General features: G+C 43.4%; 1 protein-coding gene across 1 annotated transcript in view; it reads left to right on the top strand.

Moving 5' to 3' along the window:
- LOC309553467 (ras and EF-hand domain-containing protein-like) overlaps positions 1 to 26,721 on the top strand; it is a 113,114-nt gene that overhangs the window by 55,499 nt on the left and 30,894 nt on the right. Inside the window, exons 6-11 of the mRNA XM_082254672.1 lie at positions 2,282 to 2,397; positions 5,845 to 5,913; positions 8,132 to 8,210; positions 19,219 to 19,268; positions 20,948 to 21,152; positions 25,151 to 25,267. Coding sequence (XP_082110798.1) covers positions 2,282 to 2,397; positions 5,845 to 5,913; positions 8,132 to 8,210; positions 19,219 to 19,268; positions 20,948 to 21,152; positions 25,151 to 25,267 — 636 coding nt within the window. The remainder of the gene's footprint in view (positions 1 to 2,281; positions 2,398 to 5,844; positions 5,914 to 8,131; positions 8,211 to 19,218; positions 19,269 to 20,947; positions 21,153 to 25,150; positions 25,268 to 26,721) is intronic.

The raw sequence follows: 26,721 nt of genomic DNA on the forward strand, positions 1-26,721 counted from the left end.
CTGACTTCTCTGGAGTGGTCCCCTCTCTTAGGCAGACCCTTAGGCAGATCCCTCAGTACTCACGATACTGGTTTTCCCGAAGTCTTCTGCCCAACAGCTCCACTGGTCAGCACACTGGATACTCTGCAGCCCAGCTCCACTCCTGGTCCCTAGGCTGACCGCCTGAACCACCTTCCTCACTCTGCAGGAGGAGAGACAGCCGTCCACCTCCTCCTGGGACTTTGCTCCTGCCAAAAGACACCCTGTCACATGCTCCCTCCGGGTTTATAGCCAATCCCAGGATGCATTGCAGCAGTGCCCACTCACTGAGACAGCCATAAACCCTGGTGCACTATTGGTTAGGTTTCCTCCACTGTCCAACAAGCTCCCTTATTGGATAAAGTGGGGAGACTCCCCTAGACCCAATAAATCACACCTGGAAACATGGGACAGGTCAAACTATAAGATCAGGCTCTCCTGATAAGCAGAACAGAGCCACCAAATATATTTTCCTAGCACCTACCTAGGAGGGTGCTACAGAAGAATAATGACCTTGCTTTGTGGTAACGCTACTTGACACACAGGGGTTTATTTACTAAAATGTGAGAGTGCAACATCTGGTGCAGCTGTACTGTTTGGTGAGACAGACGCCAGTGCTGGTGGATGCATGCATTGAGAACTGGCTGATTGCCTATAAGGGTGGGTCATATGCTACTTCGGGAGAGGAAGTGCTCTGTACATTGAGTGCAAAGGGTGCCTGGAACTAGATACTGTGGTGGGGAACGCTTTATGTGTGCCTGACTCTGATGTGAGTTTTCTAATTCAAGCTTTTCGTATGCTGTTGTTGTCCTCTCAAAAATCTGAGGGTCAACACCATCTGGTAAGCAGGATTGCCCCCTTTTTTTCCACATTGGTGACGTGGGCACCTTTCTCACTGCAGTTGGTGTGGGGATTTTCTTCTACACCTTCTCAAGTTGTAATGTGTGGACTTCAAATTGCAGTTTTTCATAGAACGTGTCGGTGCTGAACCTTTTGTTTTAAAGCTGTACATGGTAGCCAATCAGCTTCTAAATTCAGCTTGTTCAATTAAAGTAGAACTATGGGCAAAATTTTTTTTTTTTCATTTTGGATAGAGAAAGGAAGGGTTGCGACCCCTATCAGTATTTTTTTTTTTTTTTGCCATCTCTGTCCCATTGTGGAGATTTCCCTTCACTTCCCTTCCCATAGCCAAACAGGAAGTGAGAGGAAATCCCTGCAAATTAAGGGAATTTCTTGGGGACCCACAGGTCACCCAAATTAGTGTCGGCATTGGATGATTTCCCCTCTTTTACTTTTCTGGGACAACCCAAAACTTTGGATTTTCTTTTACTTTCACTTTTAATGATAATTGTAAACAGGCCAAATAGAGAGGGTGAATCTCCCCAACGGGGGGCACAGACAGCAATAAAAACTGACAAGCCTTCTAATCCCTCTGCATTCTATCTAAAACTAAAAAAAAGTTTAGCCTTTAGTTATACTTCAAGCTTTGACAAAAAACGTTCTATGCAGAGCTGCTCCAGATTTTGCACTCTCCAGTTTTAGTAAATCAACCCCACAGAGAATGTCCTGCTACTGTCAATATACAAAAAGGCAGCAAGATCTGCTTCTGTGATACCAAACATGACCAATTGCTGGTTCGTGTTGCCGAAGAGCTCCTGGGGAAGAAGATGGACTAGTTGTGTTCCACACTCCCAAAGTATTTGGATTACATTTTTTGGACATGTGTAGCACACCCACTAACCATTATTGGTCATTCATATAATGGATATGGGGTGTTGAATCTCCTATTTTATAAAATTTTGGGTTTACATATTCTTTAAAGCTGTGTGCATCTGTCAAATGGTGAAAAACAATTTCACAGTTCCGTAAAAGTGATCAAGCAGCTCTACAGCTGCTTGGGTCACTTTTACTTGATAGCCAAGAGTCACCTGAACAAAACGGTAACAAGCTAATGGCTACTGTTTTAACCTCTTGATTCCCAAGACATATTTTTGAACAACCATATAATATAGTCATTTTACTTCTTAATAAGTGATTTGATTAGGCTAATACTCGTAGAGGAATTCTGGCTGAGAGGACTCCTACTTTTTTAAAGTCTGCAGTTGTGATCCTAGGGGGGCCACAGTAAAAATTAGTTGCCAGGGAGATATCCTGGAAGTTTAAAGCTATACTTCAGGTCTGATGGTGTCCTATCCACCACTGCTATTCTGACCACTTCTGTTCAAATGCTCTTATGTAACAAGTTTGGTGTTCCCTTTTTTAGGAGAATGAGCTTTTGAAAATGAACCTGCTAGAAACACAAACCAACATCTCCCTTCTACAGACTGAATTGGACCGGTTGAAGAATGACCTTTCTGATCAGAATTTGCACCACGAAAGGTAACGGTATATGTATGGGAATGAGAACAGCAACTGAATTGTATTGATTAGATATGGAGAGTAAAGCTGGCCATAACCTATATGAATTTTGGCTGGTTCCTCGTGATTTGGCTGAAATTTTCGCCATGGGTGCCCTGTCATCACCCTCCTGCCCAACATCCTTTGATTTAAAAATCAAATAAGCCAGACAAAATTTTTGCCTCAACAGTAGTGACATCCAATCCTATACAGCTGCTGTTTGGGTATTCGGACAGCCACCATTGCGGGTTGTCAGAATATAACAATTTATTACCTGCAGAGGGATATTAGTCCATCTATGCTGTTTAGCATGCATGAAGGAATGTTTTTTTTTTTATTTGAGCATGCATGAAGTAATCATTTTTCTTGTTTAGCATGGATGAAGGAATCCTTTTTATTTTTTTTTATTGTGTAGCACGAATGAAGGAATCGTTTTTTCTTTTGTTTGTTGTTTTTTCGTTCAGAAAAGAAAAGTCTAAGAGTATATGGCCAGCTTAGGGCATAACCACCCTTGTTCCCATCTGGTTAAAATAAAACTAAAGTCTCATCACAAATTAAGATTAAAACATAGACCCTCTCTGCATACATATCTCCATTAATGTGAAATCCTTCACTTCTGTCTTTGTACATCCATACTCAAGTTGCGGGTACACGTTCAAAGTCAGACACGTGATTCTGCGGCTAATATTTTCGCCCACTGACTCGTGCGCAATTTTCCATTTTCACATGTCAGACTTGTGATTCTTTGTCAAAGACAAACTTGCTATCCCTACTCTCAAACTTCACGTTAACATCCCGTTAAATGCAAGGTGGGGTAGGATGCAGATCAGGCATGCTTAAAGTGCTTAAAAGTGGTTGTAAAGGATTATTATTTTCTTTTTTTGTTACATAAAAAACATCTTTTCGTGTCCCCCGCTGGTGCTGCTGGCTCCTCATCTCTCTCCAGTGCCCCCACCGGAAGCCACTTCCCATGGGGGCAATTATACGTGCTCACTCTCGAGCCCCACTGCTGCGTCCATTGAAACAGACAGCGGAACTTGCCCCCTTCTCCCTCATCACTGGCTTTGATTGACAGCACTTGGAGCCAATTGTCAATGGCTCCCGATGCCCCAGCAAAGACCGCGAGACTCGGAAGTGAGGGCAGAGAAGAGCCGCAGACAAGCACAGCGCTGGGTTAAATGAGGGCTCAAGTAAGTATAAGGAGGGTGAGGGGCCAAAATCAATGCCTGAACATTTTTTACCTTAATGCAAGGAATGCATTAAGGTAAAAAAATGTTTAGGCTTTAGAACCACTTTATTGCAGTCTGCAGCAGGGACAAGCAACCTGATTACAACCAGGGTGCTGTTTAAAAGGTGGTTGTCACTGGAGTTCAGGCTACTTGAATAGAACAATTCTGTATGTCTACATATAAAAGGAACAGAGAACGTCCACTGACATGAGAGTTAAGCCTTGTACACACCACTAGTTCTTTTTTCGTTCAACCCCCTAGGTTGAGCGAAAAAAAAACCTGAAAGCTCCGGTTAGCGCTTCTGTACAGCTTCTGTACAACGATCTGATGTTAGTACAGTGATCTCCCCTGCTGTTTTCTGACCCCCTCACCAGAACATTCCAGTCAGCGCTCTTAGCCATTGGCTGAGAGCGCTGAACAGGTGTCGTCGGCTGTTGATTTTGCAGCATGCTTGTCCAAGAGGCTTCTGTCAGACCGGATGCCTTACACACGGGCCGAATGTTGGCTGTTTTTTATTGAAAATGTCCTATGTCGCCCGACATTCAGTCCGTGTTTACTAGGCTTAAAGGACGGCACACAGGGTATGGTAAGCAACACAAGAAAAAAAAGAAGGCTGTTCGATACACCTTAACGGTCAAGTCCACCTTTTATACCATGCTACATGTTATACCCATATTTAGAGTGCAACATGGTGCCAAGTTGCACCATCCCCACACCCAACCCCTCCCAGTCCTTACAGGATTGGGGGTTCTCACCAGCTGCTCCTGTCACATTTTGAATTTAGCGCAGCGGAGCAAGATTTGTAAAAAAAATAAACTGAAACTACCATGGCATAGGGACTTATGATAGTTCTCAATGGAACACAAGTAATCAGCATGCTTGTACTCCATTGGCACTTCCAGCAGCTCTGTAATCGAAAGTCCCTACCTTGGTACAGACATGGGGAAGGAGGAAGAGTTTGCAGGAGTCTGTGCACTGGTCATGGTTGCAATTGTTTGCAAATTTTTATTTCTGCAAATGTGGATGCATTTATTATTATTATTACTTTTTTTTTTTTTTCAAAAGGTAGACTTAGCCTAACAACAGCGGGAATAGATGGGTTTGGAATTATTTTCATAAAAAAAAATTTCAAGGAAAATTTTGATCCCTAGTCTTGTCATCACAACTCAATATAGCCACAAATTGGGGATGAGGTTATTTCCTACAAGTCTCTTTTAAGCCTCGTACACACGCAATGAATTTCCGCCGACCGGTCGTCCGTCTTTTGTCCAGAGTGGTGTCTGTTGGTTGGAATGTGCTCTAGACTGCACACGAATTTTCCCACACGACAGAATTCTACTTCAGAAGTGATGTCATGTGTTGGATTGCTTTCTTTGTGTTCTTTCATCTCTGAGCATGCCTAGTCTTGCTCATAAGATTTTTTCCCCATCGAAATCTGTACTAACGAGACGAAAATCGGACGTGTTTTGACGGTCGACAAAAATTATATAGCCTGCACACCGGGATTTTTTCGGCCGAAAAGTCGGAGTCGGTTGTCGGAAGCACCATACTAACAAGCCGAAAATCGGCAGATCGGTCGTCGGACGAAATTTTCCGGCCGAATTTCTACTCGTGTGTATGGGGCTTTAGTCTCTTGTTGCCATGCTTCCTTTTTCTCATCACCATTACATTACACTTACATTATATTTTTATGCACAAGGATTCCCTTGCAGCACATGAACTTTGCAACTGCCGCTCTCTACAGATGGTGCAGTACCCTCTTCACACACATTGCATTGTGCTTTTATAGGAAAAGGGACTTCATCATAGGTAGTGACAGAAAATAAAATATTACAATTTTAATTAGAATTTATGGTGAGAGGTATTCCCATCATTACATGGTTGGTTTTACTTAATGAGTCTTCTAGTGTTTGCTGCAGTCATTCGTTACACACAGAGCCAGACTTTGTGAAACTTTAACACACACTATAGTTAATCACACAGCAGTCATTATAGCTGAGCCACTTAGGCAGAGAAAGAAGAAAGAGATTAAAGATCTGGCCACTTCTGAGGTCCATTGACGTCAGGTGAGTCATAGCGGGATAGCAGACACTATTCCAACCGGAAGCTCTGCAGGAAAGCAGCTGGAAGAGCTGCTGATGATGTGCCAGCTATTATATACATGTAATTATATATAGTATTTATTTTTAATTTAACACAGGGAGAAGGATCTGCTGAAAACAATGATAGATGAAAGCAGAGGATATACTAGCCAAATCCAGATACTAAAGTGAGTGTAAAAAATTCTTCTTCTCACAGTTTGATTTATCCTTTTTTGCCCCTTTGCCCTGATGCAACCTAATACACCCTCCCCCTCCACTGATGCCTACTTACCATGTTCTGACAGCCACGGGCTTCATTGTTTGTGTACATCCAGCACCACAATTCTCACTGTCATGGCTGCTACTGTGCATTACAGCCCCATATACTTCTAGAGGGCTTTCTCCCTTTATCTTTGGCCTTGGGACATGGCTACTGTAAAGGGGATGCTCTGGGGAGTAGGAGGGTGGTCTAGGTTGGAGGAGAGTGGGTTGGGATTTAAGAGGGTGGGTTAGGTTGGAGGAGGGTGAGTTAGGTTAGACAAAGGTGGGCTAGGTCACAGGAGGGTGGGTTAGGATAGAGGAAGGTAGGTTAGGTTAGAAAGGGGTGGGCTAGGTTGGGTTAGGATAGAGGACATACGGTTGGAGAAGGGTGGGTTATGATAGAGGAGGGTAAGTTAGGTTGGATTAGGGTGGGTTAGGATAGAGAAGGATGGGTTAGGTTGCAGGAGGATTGGTTAGGATTGAAGAGGGTGGATTAGGTTGGAAGAGGTAGGTTAGATTGGAGGATGGTGGGTTTAGGTTAGATGTAGGTGGGTGTAGGTTAGATGAAGGTGGGTTAGGTTAGACGAAGGTGTGTTAGGTTAGACGAAGGTGGGTTGGGTTAGACAAAGCTGGGTTGGGTTAGACCAAGATGGGTTAGGTCAGAGGAAGGTGGTTTTAGGTTGGAGAAAGATACGTTTTATTGTTGGATGAGGGTGGGTTAGGATAGAGGAGAATGGGTTAGGTTGGAGCAGGGTGGGTTAGGTTATATGAAGGTGGTTTAGGTGGTAGGGGGGTGGGTTAGGATAAAGGAGGCAGAGGGGTGGGTTAATATAGAGGATAGTGGGGTAAGTTAGGAGTAGGTTTTTAGCAGAGGTATCTGAAAAGGCAGTGCATTTTCGGGTGTGGAATATCTATTGTGCTTTTTTGGCTGCAATTTTAAAAAGGTGCAAGGACCTTTTTCCTGCAGGTACAGCAACTTTTTTAAATGAATGGGCTGCTGTGCCCATGCTAATGCTTTCCAACCAACCGCATATGTGTGAATGGGACAGAAAAAAAACAATGTGTACATGCAAAAAACCAACAGATAAATAATCACATTCATTTATGTAAACCTAAGTTGGAATGTGATTGGCTGCTAGGGGGAAAACCGACCTGAATCATTCTTGACTATTCTAATAAACAATTCTCAATCTGTTAAAGTGTAACATATACATAAATAAATAAATATCAAGTGCTATCCGTGTAATATATACGTAAAAAAATAAATAGCAATGTGCTAAAAAAAACATGCAAACCCGTGACCATAAATATAATGTGAATCATAAATACATAAATGGCTTGTTTCCACTGAGCGGTACGGTTCGGTTCGGTACGGTACGCAATTTTTGCCGTTTCCAATGTGAATGGTACCCTAATTCCAAACCGCACCGTACCACTTTTTTGGGACCCTTTCGTTGGGGTACCAAGCACATTAGTACCGTACCAACAGGGTGGAGCTACACTCTGCAGAACTTTGATTGGTTGACAGAGAATCGTCGATCGCAGCTTTCCTGCTACACCACGTCTATCATGAAAGGGTACTATTGGCAGTGGAAACGCAAGGTGTACCGTACTGAACCGAACCGTACTGAACCGAACCGTACCGTACCACTCAGTGGAAACGAGGTAAAAGTGTCACAATTCCTATAGGTCTATGTAAAATTTCTGAAAATGTAAACATTAAAAATGTCATAAATTTTACATGGACCTAAAGGAATTGTGACACTTTATGTATTTCTGATTCACATTATATTTATGGTCACGGGTTTGCATGATTTTTAGCACATTGCTATTTATTTATTTATTTAATTACTTATATATTTCACGGATAGAACTTGATATTTATTTATTTATGTATATGTTACACTGATAGAACTTTAATTGCGTGGCATTTTTTATTTGTTTGATCCTACACTTATGAGAGAGTGAAGTGCTCGCTGCGGTATTTATTCAGTGCTCACTTCGATTGCTCGCAGGAATATTTAAATAAAATATAAAAAGTGACCATATATTAAATCTGAATATTTAATCCCTGAAAATCAACAAGAATACTTTGCCTTTGTTCTTATAAGACCACATGTCTTAACTTGCTTTTTCTGATTCCAGCGAGGCCAATAAGTCTCTATATGACAGTAATGACTACATGCGGTCAGCTTTATCAGACCTTGAAAATGAGCGCAGACGGGTGAGTTGTGTTTAGACAGGACAGAAAATGATGTAATATACAGGCTAAGAAGGTATTGACTGATTCATTCCATAAAGTGTGTTTCTTGAGGGTCTTAAAAAAAAAAAAATTTTTAATAGGCATTCATGCAGCGAATCTGCATGTACGTACATTGGTTCTGTGTGAATTTGATAAAACTATCATTCCTTAGGCTATTTTCTATACTAAATGAATGTTCTTTTATTATGGGCAGTAGTAAACTATGGCATTATAGCCGCTAGATAGAGCTGAGGCACATAGGAATTATATACTCTTTGTAACAAGGGATACAATGTAACAATTCTAGAGAATGCTAGAGGGAATTAGACCCCGTTCACACTGAAGTCAATGCAGGTCGCTCCAGGTCGCCCCAAAGAAGCTCCCATTAGAACGGGTCCACAGCTTCTCTATGGCAGGCGACCTACGGCGACAGGTCGCCCCAGTGTGAACGGGGTCTTAAAGTATAACTAAAGACAATTTTTTTTTTTTTTTTGATAGAGTGGAGCTCTTCTTTTTGTCTTTCCCCCTGTTTGGGAGACTCGCTGTCTCAAAAGGCCTAGTTAATGTTATCACTGAGAGTGAAAGTGAAGGAAAATCACAAATAGATTGTCACCATAACAAGAATCGAAATCTTCCAATAGGGGCACTAGCTCGATGAAAGTGAAAGAAAATCCCAAATTTTGTGACAGGAATACAGGGGAAATCTTCTAATTGGGACACTGGTTCTGTTGACAAGCATAGATTCCTTCACTTTGACTAACTTCCTATTTTGGCTATGGGACAGGAAGTGAAGGAAAATCTCCCCAATGGGACACAGAGGGTAAATAAAAAAATTGTATAACTAAACCCAAGAAAAAATCCAATAAGTTGCAGCTTACATGTGTTGGCTGCATTAGTTTATCTTTTTTTTTTCAAACTAGAAATGTTTTTAAAAATGCAGAAACTATCTGTCGATCCTGCCAGAAATGCAGTGTCCTTGTCACTTCCTGCGAGCTGAACAGAAGAACATCTTCCTTCCTAGCTATCTTCTGTACACTACCAATTGCCCTGCTTCCCTTTTAATGGAATGAAGCGATACAGACATGTTTGTAGTCCAGATCAGGAGAAGAGCCTAGAGTGACACCTGTGGCCCCCTCCATGAAAACAGTGGAGGAGGGACGTAGCCACCCAAGGATAAAAAGTGTGTTATTTGCAGGATTTCTAGGTAAAAATAAAGCAAAGGGATGCTTGAAAAAAGAAAACGAAGGAGCAGGGGCAGACTGAGAACATTCAGGGCCTCCGGGCAAAATAAATCTAGGGCCCCCTTCCAGGCCCCACCCATCTTCCACCTTCAGCCACACCCACATCCTGCCTCCAGCCACACCTTACACAATCTTTAGACACAAGGAACAAAAGTGCAATAATTTATAAACAAGTGCAATATAAATAATGAATGCAAAAACCGGGCCCCATTAGAGACTACAATGGAGTCTAATATGCTTGGAGGGGGGTCTTTCTAACAGAGGCCATCTCAGCGTCGATTAGAGAGCCTCTGTTAGAAAGAGTCCCTTCCAGGCCCCAGTAGAGACTACAATTGAGGGCTAATAGGCCATGGAGGGGGGTCTTTCTAGTAGAGACTATCTCAGTGTCCGTTAGAGAGTGTGTAAGAAAGAATCCCCACCAGGCCCCAATAGAGACTACAATGGAGTCAGTCTAATAGGCTTAGACAGGTCTTTCTAACAGAGACCATGTCCGTGTCCATTAGAGAGTGTGTTAGAAAGAATCCCCTCCAGGTCCCATTAGAGACTACAATGGAGTCTAATAGGTCCTGGAGGGGGGTCTCTTCCTATTCACAATAAAACACAACATAGCTCTCTGATATCTAGGCCAAGTTGGCTCCTCTTACCTTAATTACGGTTGCTGGTAGTGGGCCTGTGGCTTGCTGGCTGTGGGCCTGTGGCTGGCACTGGCAGGCTTGTTGGCTGTGTGCCTGTGGCTTGCTGGCTGTGTGCCTGTGGCTTGCTGGCTGTGGGCCTGTGGCTTGCTGGCTGGCTGTGGGCCTGTGGCTGGCTGTGGGCCTGTGGCTGGCTGGCTGTGGGCCTGTGGCTGACTGGCTGTGGGCCTGTGGCTGGCTGGCTGTGGGCCTGTGGCTGGCAGGCTGGGGGCCTGTAGCTGGCAGGCTATGGCTTGCTGACTGTGGGCCTGTGGCTGGCAGGCTATGGCTTGCTGACTGTGGGCCTGTGGCTGGCACTGGCAGGCTTGCTGGCTGGCTGGCAGGCTGTGGCTTGCTGGTTGGTGGCAGGCTGTGGCTTGCTCTGGCAGGCTTGCTGGCTGTGGGCCTGTGGCTGGCTGGCTATGGGCCTGTGGCTGGCTGTGGGCCTGTGGCTGGCAGGCTGTGGCTTGCTGACTGTGGGCCTGTGGCTGGCACTGGCAGGCTTGCTGGCTGGCTGGCTGGAAGGCTGTGGCTGGCAGGCTGTGGCTTGCTGGCTGGCAGCCTGTGGCTTGCTGGCTGTGGGCCTGTGGCTTGCTCTGGCAGGCTTGCTGGCTGGCTTGCAGACTGTGGCTGGCAGGCTGTGATATATATATTTTTTTTTTTAACAAAATCCGACTGGCCTCTGCGGCCTGTGGAGGCAGCGCACGTCGATGTCGCGTACGCAACGTCAGTACGTGACGCACCTCCGCTCACGGGAGGACACACACCATGGAAACACAGCACCAGCCTCTCCTCCTACGGAAGCAGCCCCTCCTCCCACCTACGTATTGCCAGCCGCCGGGACCCGATAGCCCGATATTGACTCTGAGACAACATCGGGTTGGTCGGGGTGCATTTTTTCTGTACTGGGTGGCATGCACCCTTCCCAGCTGGGCCCCCTTTCCCGGCTGGGCCCTTGGACCACGTCCGAAGTGCCCGACCGCTCAGTCCACCCCTGCTAAGGCGGCCACCACACCAAGGACAAATAAGCTGCAATAGATTACATTTTGGTTTTAGGTTTAGATACTTTAACCACTTAACGCTGAGTGGCCACATATATTCAGCCCCATTAAAACAATTTACCGTGCTGAGAGCGAGCTCCTTGTGCTGTAGCCGGTGGGTACCAGAAAGCTACCAATGCATTTTAGCGTTCGGGAGCTTTCTGATCATGTGACTGCTGTGACAGCCAATCACAGTGAATAAAACAGGTGTGTATTATCCCGCGCTCCCTAACCTGATGTGTCTCTCACTTCTACCCTGTGTCTGATGGCTGCAACCAAATAATTGTGTTCCCACAACTGCAAACGAAATAAAATAAAAAATGTTGGCTGTGCCTATCCGTGTGCAATCCAACTAATGTTTTTAAACCAAAACCCTACATTTAAACCACAACACTGCTATCAATATTCAGTGACAAACTTTCTTGTGTACAAAATAAAACAAATGTGACAATCCCAAATGATTATAATTCAATTAGTAGTGCTTTTCTTCTTTCAAATATTTTTCAAATATTTTTCCCTTTTAGAAGTGCTTCTCATATTCCGCAGTTTTTCCACCTTCACCCTTGTGGATTTCAGTTTATACAATTGTGCGGTGACTCCCACCACCTTTCACCACTGCGCTCACCTCCAGTTTAGACCTGTTTCCAGGCCTAAAATTGCTTTCCCCTGCTGAGGTAATTTCAGGATCCTCAGCTGTTCAATCTCCTTCCACTCTCCTCTCTCCTCACTGAGTTGGCTTTGTCTGGGCTTTCTTTCCTCCACGACCCCTCAGTATAAAAGATACACTCCCATTGTGTAGTATATAAAGATTTCACATTTATTGCACAATATCCACTTACAATAAAACTTGAGACAGTGCACTTTAAAAAAAAAAAAAAATCATCCAACGGGGCAGCAGCTCCCATATACTCCACAAAACAGACCTCTGTCCCCTGACTCCTCCCACACGTATCGTCACAATCACGTAACTTCCTCAGTGATTATCCCAATTTGGACATTTTTATTTAGGCGTGTACTCACTTTTGTTGCCAGCGGTTTAGACATTAATGTCTGTGTGTTGAGTTATTTTAAGGGGACAGCAAATTTACACTGTTACACAAGCTGTACACTCACTACTGTAGCAAAGTGTAATTTCTTCAGTGTTGTCACATGAAAAGATGTAATAAAATATTTACAAAAATGTGAGGGGTGTACTCACTTCTGTGAGATAGTGTGTGTATGTGTGTGTATATATTAGGGATTGACCGATTATCGGCAAAGCCGATATATCAGGTGTCAATATGCACTTTTCCCGATATATTGGAATCGGCCCCGGAGGTTACCGATATTACCGATATTTCGGGAGAGTGCTGTACCGGAGTGATGCCTGCAGCTTGAGGCATCACCCCGGTACCGGCGTCCATAGCCGACGGTCGGCTGTCTTGTAATGACAACCGATGCGGCTAAGAACCCGCTCGGCTGTCATTACAAGGACGTCCGGGGACTTTCTGGTGTCAGATTCAAAAAAATGACAGCATTCAAAGCAGCCAAACTTGGTGTTTTGAATGCTTTTAAGTGCAGAGGAGGAGTTTGGGGTCTTTTAGACCCCCAGATCTCTCCACAAGAGTACCTGTACAAAAAAATAAATTTTCTTTTAAATGTACAAAAATATTGACCAATATCGGCCGATACCGATATGCATTGGCCAAAATATCAATATCAGCAACGAAAAACCGATATCGGTCGATCATTAGTTTGTGTGTGTGTGTGTATGTATATATATATATATATATATATATATATATATATATATCACACACCCATGTTAAAATGGCAGGTAAAAAATTAGACAAAGATAAATCATTTCAGAACTTTTTCCACCTTTTAATGCAGCTTATAAACTGTACAACTCAGTTGAAAAACAAACTGAAATCTTATGGGGGGGGGGGATAAAAATAAAAAACTAAAATAATGTGGTTGCATAAGTGTGCACGCCCTCTTATAACTGGGGATGTAGCTGTGTTCAGAATTAAGCAATCACATTCAAATTTATCTTAAATAGGAGTCAGTACAAACTGTCATCATTTTTAAAGCAGATTTCCACTCAAAAGTTGAACTTACACTTATCTGATTCCTCCCTCCCTCCGATGCCACATTTGGCACTTTTCCAGGGGGAGGAGGGAGTGGGTACCTGTTTTTGATAGGTACCTTCCCCACTTCAGTCGAGGTATGTCAGCAGTTTGGCCCCCCTCCTCATCCCTCCTCCTTCCCTTGCTGCCGGACCAGGTAGAGAGTGCAGTAGGGAACCGGCTGTGAAGCCGTAAGGCTTCACTGCCGGGTTCCTTTACCTGCAATGGCGGCGACAGCACCGGACAGCCGATGGAAACATTGGCTTTGATGCTGACATCGCTGGATTCCAGGACAGTTAAGTGTCCTTATATTAAAAGTCAGCAGCTACTATGTGTAGCTGCTGACTTTTAATTTTTGGAGTGGGTGTAAAGTGCCGCTGTAAAGTGCCTCTGATTAACACCAAATAAAGAAGTTCAGCTGTTCTAGTAGGTCTTTCCTGAAGTTTTCTTAGTTGCATCCTACAGCGAAAGCCGTGGTCCACAGAGAGCTTCCAAAGCATCAGAGGGATCTCATTGTTAAAAGGTTTCAGTCAGGAGAAGGGTACAAAAGAATTTCCAAGGCATTAGATATACCATGGAACACAGTGAAGAGTCATCATCAAGTGGAGAAAATATGGCACAACAGTGACATTACCAAGAGCTGAACATCCCTCCAAAATTGATGAAAAGACGAGAAGAAAACTGGTCAGGGAGGCTGCGAAGAGGCCTACAGCACCATTAAAGGAGCTGCAGGAATATCTGGCAAGTACTGGCTGTGTGGTACATGTGACAACAATCTCCTGTATTCTTCATATGTCTGGGCTATGGGGTAGAAGAAAACCATCCAAGTCCTGTTAAATTATGTAAAAACACATCTGAAGTTTCCCAAAAGCATATGAGAAGGTTGAACTTTTTGGCCATAATTTAAAAAGATATGTTTGGTGCAAAAACAACACTGCACATCACCAAAAGATCACCATACCCACAGTGAAGCGTGGTGGTGGCAGCATCATGGTTTGGGGCTGTTTTTCTTCACATGGAACAGGGGCCTTAGTAAAGGTAGAGGGAATTATGAACAGTTCCAAATAGCAGTCAATATTGGCCAAAAACCTTCAGGCTTCTGCTAGAAAGCTGAACATGAAGAGGAACTTCATCTTTCGCATGACAACAACCCAAAGCATACATCCAAATCAACAAAGGAATGGCTTCACCAGAAGAAGATTAAAGTTTTGGACTGGCCCAGCCAGTGCCCAGACCTGAATGGAAAATCTGTGGGTGATCTGAAGAGGGCTGTGCACAGGAGATGACCTCACAATCTGACAGATTTGGAGTGTTTTTACAAAGAAAAGTGGGCAAATATTGAAAAGTCAAGATGTGCCATACTGATAGACTCATACCCAAAAAGACTGAGTGCTGTAATAAAACCAAAAGGTGCTTCAACAAAGTATTAGTTTAAGGGTGTGCACACTTATGGAACAATACTATTTTAGTTTTTTATTTTTACTTCCCTCCACCTAAAAGATTTCAGTTTGATGTTCAACTGAGTTCTACAGTTTACAGGTCACATTAACCACTTCCATACCGAGTCATGTAAAATGACGCCGGCAAAGTGGTTGTCTAGATCCGGGCCGCCGTCATATGACGTCGGCCCGTTCTAGCTGCTACTGCGCGCCCCCGGCGGCGCGCAGCGGCGCGATCAGGGATGAGGCTCGTCCCTCGGACATAGCCCATCCCTGATCAAGGTAAACAGCCAATAGAAATTGGCTGTTTACCACGTGATCGGCTGTGTCAATCACAGCCGATCACATGAGCGGCTCCAGCAAGAGCCGCTCGTTCTCTCTGCAATGCGCGCCCCCGGGGGCGCGCAGAGCAGCGATCGGGGACGAGACTCCTCCCTTGGACAGAGTCGATCCCCGATCTAGGTAAAGCGCCAATGAAATTGGCTCTTTACCACGTGACCGGCTGTGTCCAATCACAGCCGGTCACAAATGTCAACAGAGAACACATTAACTAGCTGTCACCGTGTTCTCCTCCTCACACACTGATCCTGTGTGAGGAGGAGATTGTGGTAACAGCTAGTTACCAACTACAGTGCACCCTAAACACACTGATTGCCCCCCCCCCAATAAAGAGCACATGTCACTAGCCCATCAAAGTACCCGAGTACCTGTCACCAGCCCATCAGGTACTCAGATGACAGGTACTTGGGTACTCTGATGGGCTGGTGACAGGTATTCGGGTACTCTGATGACAGGTACTCTGATGACGGATACTCTGATGACAGGTACTCGGGTACTCTGATGACAGGTACTCGGGTACTCTGATGACAGGTACTCGGGTACTCTGATGACAGGTACTCGGGTACTCTGATGACGGGTACTCGGGTACTCTGATGATGGGTACTCGAGTACTCTGATGACGGGTACTCGGGTACTCTGATGACGGGTACTCGGGTATTCTGACAGGTACTCGGGTACTCTGATGACGGGTACTCGGGTACTCTGATGACGGGTACTCGGGTACTCTGATGACAGGTACTCGGGTACTCTGATGACAGGTACTCGGGTACTTTGAGTACCTGTCAACGGAGTACCCGTCATCAGAGTACCTGAGTACCTGTCACCTACCCATCAGAGTACCCGAGTACCTTCCACCTGCTCATCAGAGTACCTGACGCCTGAAGTACCCAAGTACTTGCCGCCTGCTCATCAGTACCCATCACTACTCATCAGTACTCATCAGTACCTATCACGTATCAGTACTGATCATCAGTACCCATCAGTACAGTATCACCTATCACCTATCAGTCAGTGAGTACTACTCATCAGTACCTATCACCTGCCTGTCACCTGCCCATCAGAGTACCCGAGTACCTGTCACCTGCCTATCGGAGTACCCGAGTACCTGCCACCTGCTCATCAGTACCAGAGTACCTGTCACCTGCCCAACAAAGTACCCGAATACCTGTCACCCTTCATACAGCCACCATGTCCAAGTCCAAAAAGGTTTATATACGTCCTCCGTTTAAACCTAAATACCGGTGTTATGGCAGCAGATAGCTGCCATAACCCTGGTATTTTTTTAAACGGTGGACGGTTGGCTTTCCGATAAGGGTGGTCCCAGCGGCGGATCACCCTTCCGGGATGGCGGAAGAAGCGCCCCCCCCCCTTCCGACGCGTTCCGATCCTTTTCCCCGCTTACCGGGCCCGCCAGCAGCGGGGAAAACGATCCGGTCCCGAATCCTCACAGACAGGATGTCGAGTGAGGGCAAGCTTGCCCTCACTTGACTCTATGGTCTTGGAGGACCGGAGCTACGGAAAATGTTGTTGCCTAGCAACCGGTTTAAAGGTCCTTTTTTTTTTTTTTTTTTTTCATTTTATATTATAATTATTTTTTTTTTTTTTTTTTCTATCTTTTAGTGTACTTGTGAGATCTGAGGACTTTTTGACCCCAGATCTCACAAAAAAGAGGTCCTGTCGTGCCTATTTCTATTACGAGGAATATTTACATTTCTTTTAATAGAAATAAAAATGATCAGTTTTTTTTTTTTTTTTAAACGGTGTAAAAATAAAAAATAATAAATAAAATAAATAGTAAAAAAAAAAAAAAAAAAAAAAATTAAAGCGCCCTGTCCCCGTTAGCTCGCGCGCAGAAGCGAATGCATACAGAAACCCCGCCCACATATGTAAACGGTGTTCAAACCACACATGTGAGGTATCGCCGCGATCGTTAGAGCAAGGGGAATAATTTGAGCCCTAGACCTCCTCTGTAACTCAAAGATGGCAACCTGTAGAAATTTTTAAATTGTCGCCTATGGGGATTTTTAAGTACCAAAGTTTGTCACCATTCCGTGAGCGTGCGCAATTTTGAAACATGGCATGTTGGGTATCTATTTACTCGGCGTAACATTATCTTTCACATTATGGAAAAAAATTGGGCTAACTTTACTGGTTTCTTATTTTTTAATTAAAAAAAGTGAATTTTTTCCAAAAAAATTGCGTTTGGAAGACCGCTACGCAAATACGGTGTGATAAAAAATATTGCAATAATCTCCATTTTATTCTCTAGGGTCTCTGCTAAAAAAAAATATATAATGTTTGGGGGTTCTAAGCAGTTTTCTAGCAAAACAACTGATTTTAGCTTGTAAACACCAAATGTCAAAAATAGGCCTAGGCAAGTGGCTAGGATGCATGATGATGCTCCTTGGATGTTAGGCCCCTCTATATGGCTAGGCTGTGAAAAAGTCTCACACATGTGGTATTGCCATACTCAGGAGGAGTGGCAGAATGTATTTTGGGGTGTCATTTTTGCTGTGTACATGCTATGTGTTAGGAATATCCTATAAATTGACAACTTTGTGTAAAAAAAAAAAAAGTTTTCATTTTTTTCCCACATTTTCCAAAAACCTGTGGAAAAAAATTATATGTTCAAACGACCCATAATGCCTCATAGAATATACGTTGGAGTGTTTGCTTTCCAAAATGGGGTCATTTTGTGGACTTTTCCATTGTATTGGTGCTCTAGGGCCTTGAAAAGTGTGATAGGTAGTAAGAAAGTTTTATGTGTATTTATGCTCCTAGAACGCCTGAATGTGCTTCTTGGACGTGGAGTCTCTTTTTGTGGCCAGGCTGTGTAAAAGTCTCACACATGTGGTATCACCATACTCGGAAGGAGTAGCAGAATGTATTTTTGGGTGCAATTTTTGCTGTGTACATGCTATGTGTTAGAAATAGCTTATAAATTGACAACTTTGTGGGAAAAAAAAGAAAAAAAACATTTTTTCTTCATTTTCCCAAGAATTGTGGGAAAAAATTACAACTTCAAAAAACTCACAATGCCTTTTACTAAATACCTTGGACTGTCTACTTTACAAAAAGGGGTCATTTGGTCGGTATTTGTACTGTCCTGACATTTCAGGGCCTCAAGAAAGGAGATAGGCCGTCAGTACATCTGGTGTGATCAATTTTCAGTAATTGGTACCATATCTTCTAGACTCAATAACTTTCACACAGACTAAATAATATACACTAATTTGGGTTAATTTTACCAGAGACATGTAGCAGTATACATTTTGGCCCAAATGTATGAAGAAAAATTTATTTTTTGCAAAATTTCATAATTGAAAATAAAAAAAAGTGTTTTTTTTTTTCAAAATTTTTGCTCTTTTTTTGCATATATCACGAAAAAAAAAAACCCCAGTTGTGATCAAATACCACCAAAAGAAAGCTCTATTTGTGTGAAAAAAATGATAACAATTTTGTTTGGTTACAGTGTAGCATGACTGAGCAATTGTCATTCAAAGTGTGAGAGTGCTGAAAGCTGAAAATTGGTCTGGGCAGGAAGGGTGTCTAACTGCTCTGTATGGAAGCGGTTAAAGGTGGAAAAAGTTCTGAAATGATTTATCTTTGTCTCATTCTTATTACTTATTATTCTCATTACATCACAGAAACCTGACATTTAACAGGGGTGTGTTGATTTTTTTATATCCTATATATATGTGTGTGTATTTATAATATGTATGTGTGTGTGTGTGTGTGTGTGTATATATATATATATATATATATATATATATACACACACACATTATTTTTTTACTATAGTAAGGGCCCATTCACATTTGTCTGTTTTGTTGCAGCAACTTCAATTTGCTGCGTGAAATCCAATTCTTCCCTATGTGGTTGGTTACATCTACTGTATGTGCCGCTGTTTAGTGTGAAAGACAAAGGAACCACTAGGGGCCCATTCATTCCTACACGTGTGTATGACCATTGTACGCCACATTCACACAGAACAGTGTAAATCCAGAGCAGTAGCATGGAGTGGAAATCAGTAATAAATGTGTATGGATGGGGGGGGGGGGGGGGATGCACAGAGAAGGAAGCAGTGTTTAACTGTAGAAAGAAATGGATTATGTCTTTCATTGTTCTCATATGTACCTTCTACTATTTCAGCATTCCTCTCCAAACCCACAGAAAGAGCCACCTGTGATTACCTACAGCAGGTACGGTGTAAATGTAATATAAGGACACCAGTTCAAACAGCACAAACCTTCACTAGACCCAGCAAATATTTTTTCTGTTGTTTAAAAAGCATTTTATGACCATATCAAGCCAAACATAAGTTGTCCTATATAAAAAAAACTAATACTAAAAAATGCCATTAGCCTATGTCATTATTTGATCAGCTGAAATGCATTTTTTTTTAATGGTATGGGGAAAACCTATTTTCAGCACCTAGGCAAGAATTACTCCTCCTCTGTCCCCCACCTGCCTGCCCGAAGCCTCCTGGGATAGCCCCATCACTCACGCCAGGAGGCTTCGCGCCTATTTAGAAAATGCTGCGCATGTGCAGTGCAGTGTTAATTTCATCAAAATTTTCGTCAGCTGCATGTTTTCAGTGAAAAACTAAACGAAAATAGAATTCGAATGAAGTCAATTGACCAAAACAAGCACAAAAATCTATTCCAATTTTCATAAATGAACAAAAACAGAACAAAAATGTGAGAGTGGGACGTTTCCCCACCTGAACTGCCAATTTTCTCAGAGCTCCGCCTGTCTGTTAAAGCCCCGGCCCCCTGACATGCCGTATTGGTTGAGAGATGCAGCCCCCTCTGTCTGCCTGCTTGCTGCATGGTAGTTCCGGAACCATGCCTTGCAAACCACATGGTGAGTGTTTCCTCTCTCAGCAAATTAGCTTAGGACTGTGCACTCCCTCACTCCCATTTACTTCCCCATCCCCACTACATGTTATTAGATTTTTATTCAAGGAGGATATAACTAGTTTGGAAATTCTAGGGCAAGGGTTTTCAAACGATGGCCTTTCAGCTGTTCAGGAACTACAATTCCCATCATGCCTAGTCATGTCTGTGAATGTCAGAGTTTTACAATGCCTCATGTCATGTGTAGTTCTGCAACAGCTGGAGGGCCGTAGTTTGAGGATCCCTGTTCTAGGGCAATGCCTAAATAATGCATTACAATTTAACTAAATCCATTCGATTTTGGTCGACTAAAATACAACTAAAAATAAAACAATCCAGATAACTAAAATATGACAAAGTAGAATGGCATTTTATTCAAAAGACTATGACTAAAATGAAATTGAAATTTGACGTCAAAATTAAAACTGGTGCAGTGCAGCATCATCAGGAGGCCAGCCTCATCAGCAGCATCATCAGGAGGCCAGCCTCATCAGCAGCATCATCAGGAGGCCAGCCTCATCAGCAGCATCATCAGGAGGCCAGCCTCATCAGCAGCATCATCAGGAGGCAAGCCTCCTGATGACGTCACAAGCAGGATGGTGTCATGGGGTGTGGTGACTTTCAAAGGGGTTACAGCTTGATTCACTGGATAGGTGAGTAATCTATCCAAAAAAAACACTTAATTGCAAAATTGGTGATTAATTGTTGCAGGGAACAAGCTTACTCATATCTTCCAAAATCTCAGGATATGCTATTTTTAAAAAAAAATAAAAAAAGCAAAAATGTGATAAACAGTATTTTGTATATCTTAGGGCTTTTTCAGATTTGCAGTTATTATTGACCCCATCTCTAAAAAGCGATCTGTGGTTCACTTATTGGTGACTCTTGTTTTGACCAGTGTAATGCATTATACATTTTTGATTTTTGTCAATTTGACTTGATGTACGTCTATTGTGCTTCTCCTGTTGTGTCCTTGTCAATAGCTATGGAGGAGACGATGACCCATATCACAGATTTTCTGATGTAGCCTCATGGGCCAATAAATGTAGAGACAGCGGAGTATCCCTTCCTCGCAGTCTTGGATACAGCGACGCGGAAAGCTACGCCAGTGACATTGGAAGTGACCACAGTCAGAGCTCTGAGGAGGCCTGGGAAGGAAGTGCCTCCCACGTGAACTCCGAAGCAGAGGTAAGCGTCTTCTTTTCGGACCTTGCGCAGCCAGCCAGGTTGCTTATTTTACAAGGATTCCTTATTCCAAAGTAGGAAACTTGGTTGGCTGTATAGCAGTGACAGATCGACATTTGCTTTATTCTGCTTAAGTGTGTCTTACATAGTTACATAGTTACATAGTTTGTGAGGTCGAAAAAAAGACAACAGTCCATCCAGTTCAACCTATGATGTGTGTGTGTTTGCTGTTAATCGTACATTGTATACCCCTGTATGTTGTGGTCTTTAACCACTTGCCGACTGCTCACAGTATATTTACTGCAGCAGTCAGCCCCTCACAGGCAGAGCAGCGTAGGTCTACGTCGCTAGCCTGTGAGGCTCTGGGGAGCGAGCGCGCGTCACGGACCTCCCCCGCGCGTGTTACTCGGCGATCGTCGGTGGAGAGGGAGAAAGGCAGGCGGCTAGTTTAAACAAGCCGCCTGTTATTCTCCCCTGTGTAGAAACAATGATCATACGGTTCTACTATGTAGGACCGTTGATCACTGTTCCTACACCTCAAGCCACAGCCAATCACAGTTAGAATCACGCCCCTAGGGACACACACCACCCCTTCCTCTCAAATAAAGTTAACCCTTCACTGCCAGTGTAATTTTACAGTAACAGTGCATATGTATAGCACTGATTACTGTAGAAATGTCACTGGTAACCCCAAAAGTGTCAAAAATGTCAGTCAAGGGTCCGATCTGTCCGCCGCAATGTCGCAGTCCCGCAAAAAAAATCGCAGATCGCCGCCATTACGCGTTAAAAAAAAAACAACAAAAATGACAAAAATCTTTCCCTTAGTTAGTAAACGCGATAACTTTTGCGCAAACCAATCAAAATACTCTTTTTGCAATTTTTTTTTACCAAACATATGTAGCATAACACAAATTGGCCGAAAATGTTAAAAAATTTAGATTTTTACATTTTTTTGGGGGGGGGAATTTCATATAAAAAAATGTGAAAAATATTGTTATTTTTGCGAAATTGACGCTCTTTTTTTGTTTATAGCGCATGATCAAAAAATCGCACAGGTGATCAAATACCACCAAACGAAAGCTCTGTTTGTGGAAAAAAAAGGACATCAAATTAGTTTAGGTACAGTGTCGCACGACCGCGCAATTGTCCGTTAAAGTCACGCAGTGCCGAATCGCAAAATACCCCCTTGGTCAGGAAGGGGGTAAAATCTTCCGGGGCTTAAGTGGTTAAGGTGCCCATCTAATAGTTTTTTTAAACTATCGATGCTCCCTGCTGATACCACTGCTTGTGGAAGAGAATTCCACATCCTTACTGCTCTGACAGTAAAGAACCCCCTACGTATTTTAAGGTTAAACCGTTTTTCCCCAAGTTTTACTGAGTGGCCACGTGTTTTATTGTATTCCGTGTCTAAAGCTAAATCTATTTTTTTTTTTTTTTTTAGTTTTGGATAGTGGTTAGAACCCCTGCCCTGTTTTTCTTACTGTCTGTGTCCTCATTAGGAGGATATTCTCAGAGTTGCCACCTGAAAAAATTTTCAATGGGCACTTGTCCTGGTGGCAACTGTCTAAGCTCAGGTTGGAGAGATTGTCTTGCACTTCCTGTTGTGTCCACAGAACGGGAAGTGGGGGGGGGAAACTTCAAAATCGGTCGAGCAGTTTCTACCCTTCCCTACTCCATCCACAAAGACAAGTTTTGGCTTTAGGTATACTTCAATGGTATAGGTCCATTTTATTGGTCCTTTTGTCTTAAAACTAGAGTAATGAGTTGGGGATATTTGGATTACATTCCATAACTATAAGGAATACCTTAATGGTTATAGAGTACCAGTGTGTGTTTTCTAGCTCAATTATTAAATCATAGAGGAAATAATGAAGGGAGGTGAACTCTGGCCATCTGAGGCTGCCTGAGCCCTGCTGGTATCTGGTTGTACTCAGTGGTATATGCCCCTATTCACTGCCTTTAGGTGTCAGTGAACCTTGTAAGCAGGAAGTCCACAATGTAAAACATCTTAGTGAGCCCCTGTCAAGCTTTTTCAATGCAGCAGAGAAATGCTATAGAAAGGAAGAAAATGAAGCTGCACTCGGTGAAACTCACACTGTAGCATATGTTTTCACTGCAACCGGCTTCCATACATAGCCCCTGCCCTAAGCAATCCATATTCACCTGACGTGTTTTAACTCAGTTGGGCTACGAATGAGCCAAGTTGGGGTGAAATGCGTCAGTGGGCATGGCTTTAGTGTGGGGACTATTTCTAGAACCCTGTGACAGTGAAAAAACACTACAGTGTGACTCACAGAGTGCATCCTGATTTGCTGCCATGCTATTCATGCTGAGTGGGACGAGCTCTTAGAACCCGGAACCTGGGGCAGCTTGAAAAGGTTCAGTTTTCCTTAGAAATACTATAGTGCTGAACCTACAAAAGCAGGCTTCAAATGTTAACCTAAATTTTTAAAAACTTTTCAACGCTACTATGCATTCTTGTAGTTTACTGCTTTTCTCAATCAGAACACGTCCTTTTTTTGTTATCCCGACTGGCACTTCCATTTTTGCAGTATCCACTATTACTAGTGCATTCTAATGAGCCCCCCCACCCATGGACTGCAGTGATGCATGCTGCCTCTCTGTGTGCCTTCATGGACAGACAGCACAGAGAGGTTTGGGAAGAAAAGATTATGAGTTCCACTCATCTGCTATAAGTGACACTTTAGCATGTCAGGTGGAGAGACCAAGGGAAATTTTTAGTAATTCATTGCACATGCACATTGCTAATACATACAAGGAACAATGGGAGATGTATTCCTGCCACGTGGGTAAGTACTCCTGAACCAAAAGGTGCATGGAGGAGCTGGAGCTGTGGCAGTAACATTTTTCAATTATGAGTATTTATTCGCATTGTTGATCATAATAACTTCTAGTCCAGTGTTTAACTGATCTAGAGCGGTGGTTGCCAACCAGTGGACCACTGATGGTCCACAAGAAAATGTTGGTGGTCCCCAGGGGTTCTACCGCAAATCAACAATGTGGCGGATGTATACTGCCCAATGTTGTTTCCAGTGTTGTTCCCAATGCAGGCTGACAGTCAATACTGTCAGCGCCCATTGATACTCAATGCCTCCTTTGTATTTCCGGCTCCTGTGAACTCAGAGGGAGGCGCAGGGAGTAGTGCAGGGAGTGGGAGGTGAAGAAGGAAGGGACTTCCAATGGCAGCGCTGATCACAGACTGTGGGAGGGAGCACAGAGTATGAGTACATGGCTGGATAAGGAGGTGAGATCCAATGATGAGTCTGTGTAAGGCAGCAGTGTATTTTGGGGGGTGCAAAAGGGGGCAGAGAGCCGAAGTATTATGTGTATAAGGCAGTAGTGTAATTTAAGGGGGGGGGGGGGAGCAGAGGGCCAGAGCATTGTGTGTATAAGCCATGTAAAATGCATGTTAGTGGTCTGCAGGATTCAAAATTGTGAGGTCCGAAAGGTTGGTGACCACAGGTATAGAGTGATGGTTTAATAATAAAAATCGAGGACTTCTACTTTAATATTACTGGATTGGAGGTGATTGGAAGGTGAATCCTGATTGGTTTTTATATAGTGCACTGCACACATTACTAGTTGCCTGATTGAATTAGTTTGTACACCTCAGCACATCAGCCAGAACACTATGAGCACCCACCTAATTTTGCTCAATTCCTTACACTTGCACATTTATTTCTGCTTTCAACACATCAACTTCTGAGACAACATGTTCACTTCGCTGCCTAATATATCCCACCCACTTTTAGGTGCCCATGTAACGAAATAATCAATATTATTCACTTTACCTGTCAGGGGTCATAATGTTATGGCTGATGGGTGTATATTTTATTGGACCCTGAGGGCCAGGATTGTAAAAGATATGCCTGGACAACATACATGTTATTTATTACAACTGACCAGGAATACAGCATGCTTTTCCAATATCAGCCATTCCTATCCTGCTGCATGAAATAATTGTGTCTTTATTTTGCCAGACAGTAGAAGCCAGATCAGAAATTGATGGAAGAATTAAGTGGACCCCATCTCGGCCTCTAAGCCGCAGTGGTTCTACTGCCTCTTCAAAAAGGCGACTTCCTGCGTTTACACCCAAAGTAAGTACAATGCACATTACTATCTTTTAGGGTATCTTGTACATTAGTGGATCACTTTTCATAGGGCGTTTGATAGACAGTGAGAAGGTTTTGTGACTCCTCCACATCACCTGTTTTAACCCCTAAAAACCGGCACCTAACACCCTGCAACAACATTCATTGCACTTGGCTGTGGTGCAGCCTATTCAGTTAAATCAGTTATGTTCAGGGGGCTGTATTGCCTGCCAAATGCAACTGGGGGATCATTTTGTTTCAGAATATGCCTTTGCAGCTTAAGGGAGAGTTTGGGGAGTGGTAAAAACACAGCTGGGCCCCTTTTTTTTTTTTTAAGCTAAAGTGGAGTTTTAGGTAGATGTGTGAAAATTAAAGTATGTAAAGGATGTAGGAACCCCCATTTCTCAAGAACCTCGTGCCTCAAGAACTCAGAAGGGAATACACTGTGGGGGGGTTAAGAAAGTGTACAAACCTTTAGTTTTGGTTGCAAAATAGTGCAGATAGTAGTGCTGTTCAGACCTTGATTACTAATTACATGTGTTTTCTATATACCAGGGATCTCCAAACTTTCTAAACAAAGGGCCAGTTTATTGTACCTCAGAGTTTAGGGGGGCTAGACTAGGGCCAATGGGAGTAGAAGATGTCCTGGAGTGCAGTTGGAGGACTAGTGCCCCATCATTGACAGGAATTGCGCCCCATCATTGGTGTCAATGGAAGTAATTTTGCCCATCTTTGGTGTCAATAGAAGGAACTGTTCCCTTTTAATGGTGTCAATGGGAGAAATAGTTCCCCTATTGTTGGTGTCAACAACAGGAATTATTTCCCATTGCTGGTGTTAGCGGATGGAATAGTGCTCCGAGGTCCAGATAAAGGCAAGCAAAAGGCCGCAGTTTGGAGACCCCTGCTATATATAGTCTAGGTCAGTGGTTCTCAATCCTATTGTTACCAGAGCCTGATAAATTCTTCCATAACCTTCCAACAGTAAAACAAAATTTTATACTCGCACAAAAAAAGTATGGCAATGCAAAATATGTAAGGTGTTGGATGGGGCTGGGTGTCATTGTGGGGGGATGAGGGTTCTGGAAGGAGTTAAGGGACTCTGCAGCAGACCTGGTGGTCCTATAGGGGGTGAACTTTCTGGAGGGGACTGGGAAAAACTATGAGTGATAGGGTCTCTAGAGTGGGCTGGGGTCTATCCAGGAGGCAGAGAACTTTGCAGGGATAATGTTGGAGATTAGGAGCACTATGGGGGGCTGGAGTCTGTGAAGATGGCTGGGTGGCACTGTGGGAGATTGGGAGGAAATGTGGGACACTGTTGGGGATTAAGAGAGCTATGAGGGGGGGGGGTCTGGAGGCTGTGCAGCAGGCTGAGTCGCACTGTGGGAGGCAGTGTGGGACACTGTTTGAGATTAAGAGCGCTAAAATGGGCTGGAGGCTGTGAAGGTGCCTATGTGGCACTA

Source organism: Pelophylax lessonae (genome assembly GCF_965119305.1).
Source record: "Pelophylax lessonae genome assembly, chromosome: 4".
Lineage (NCBI taxonomy): Eukaryota > Metazoa > Chordata > Amphibia > Anura > Ranidae > Pelophylax > Pelophylax lessonae.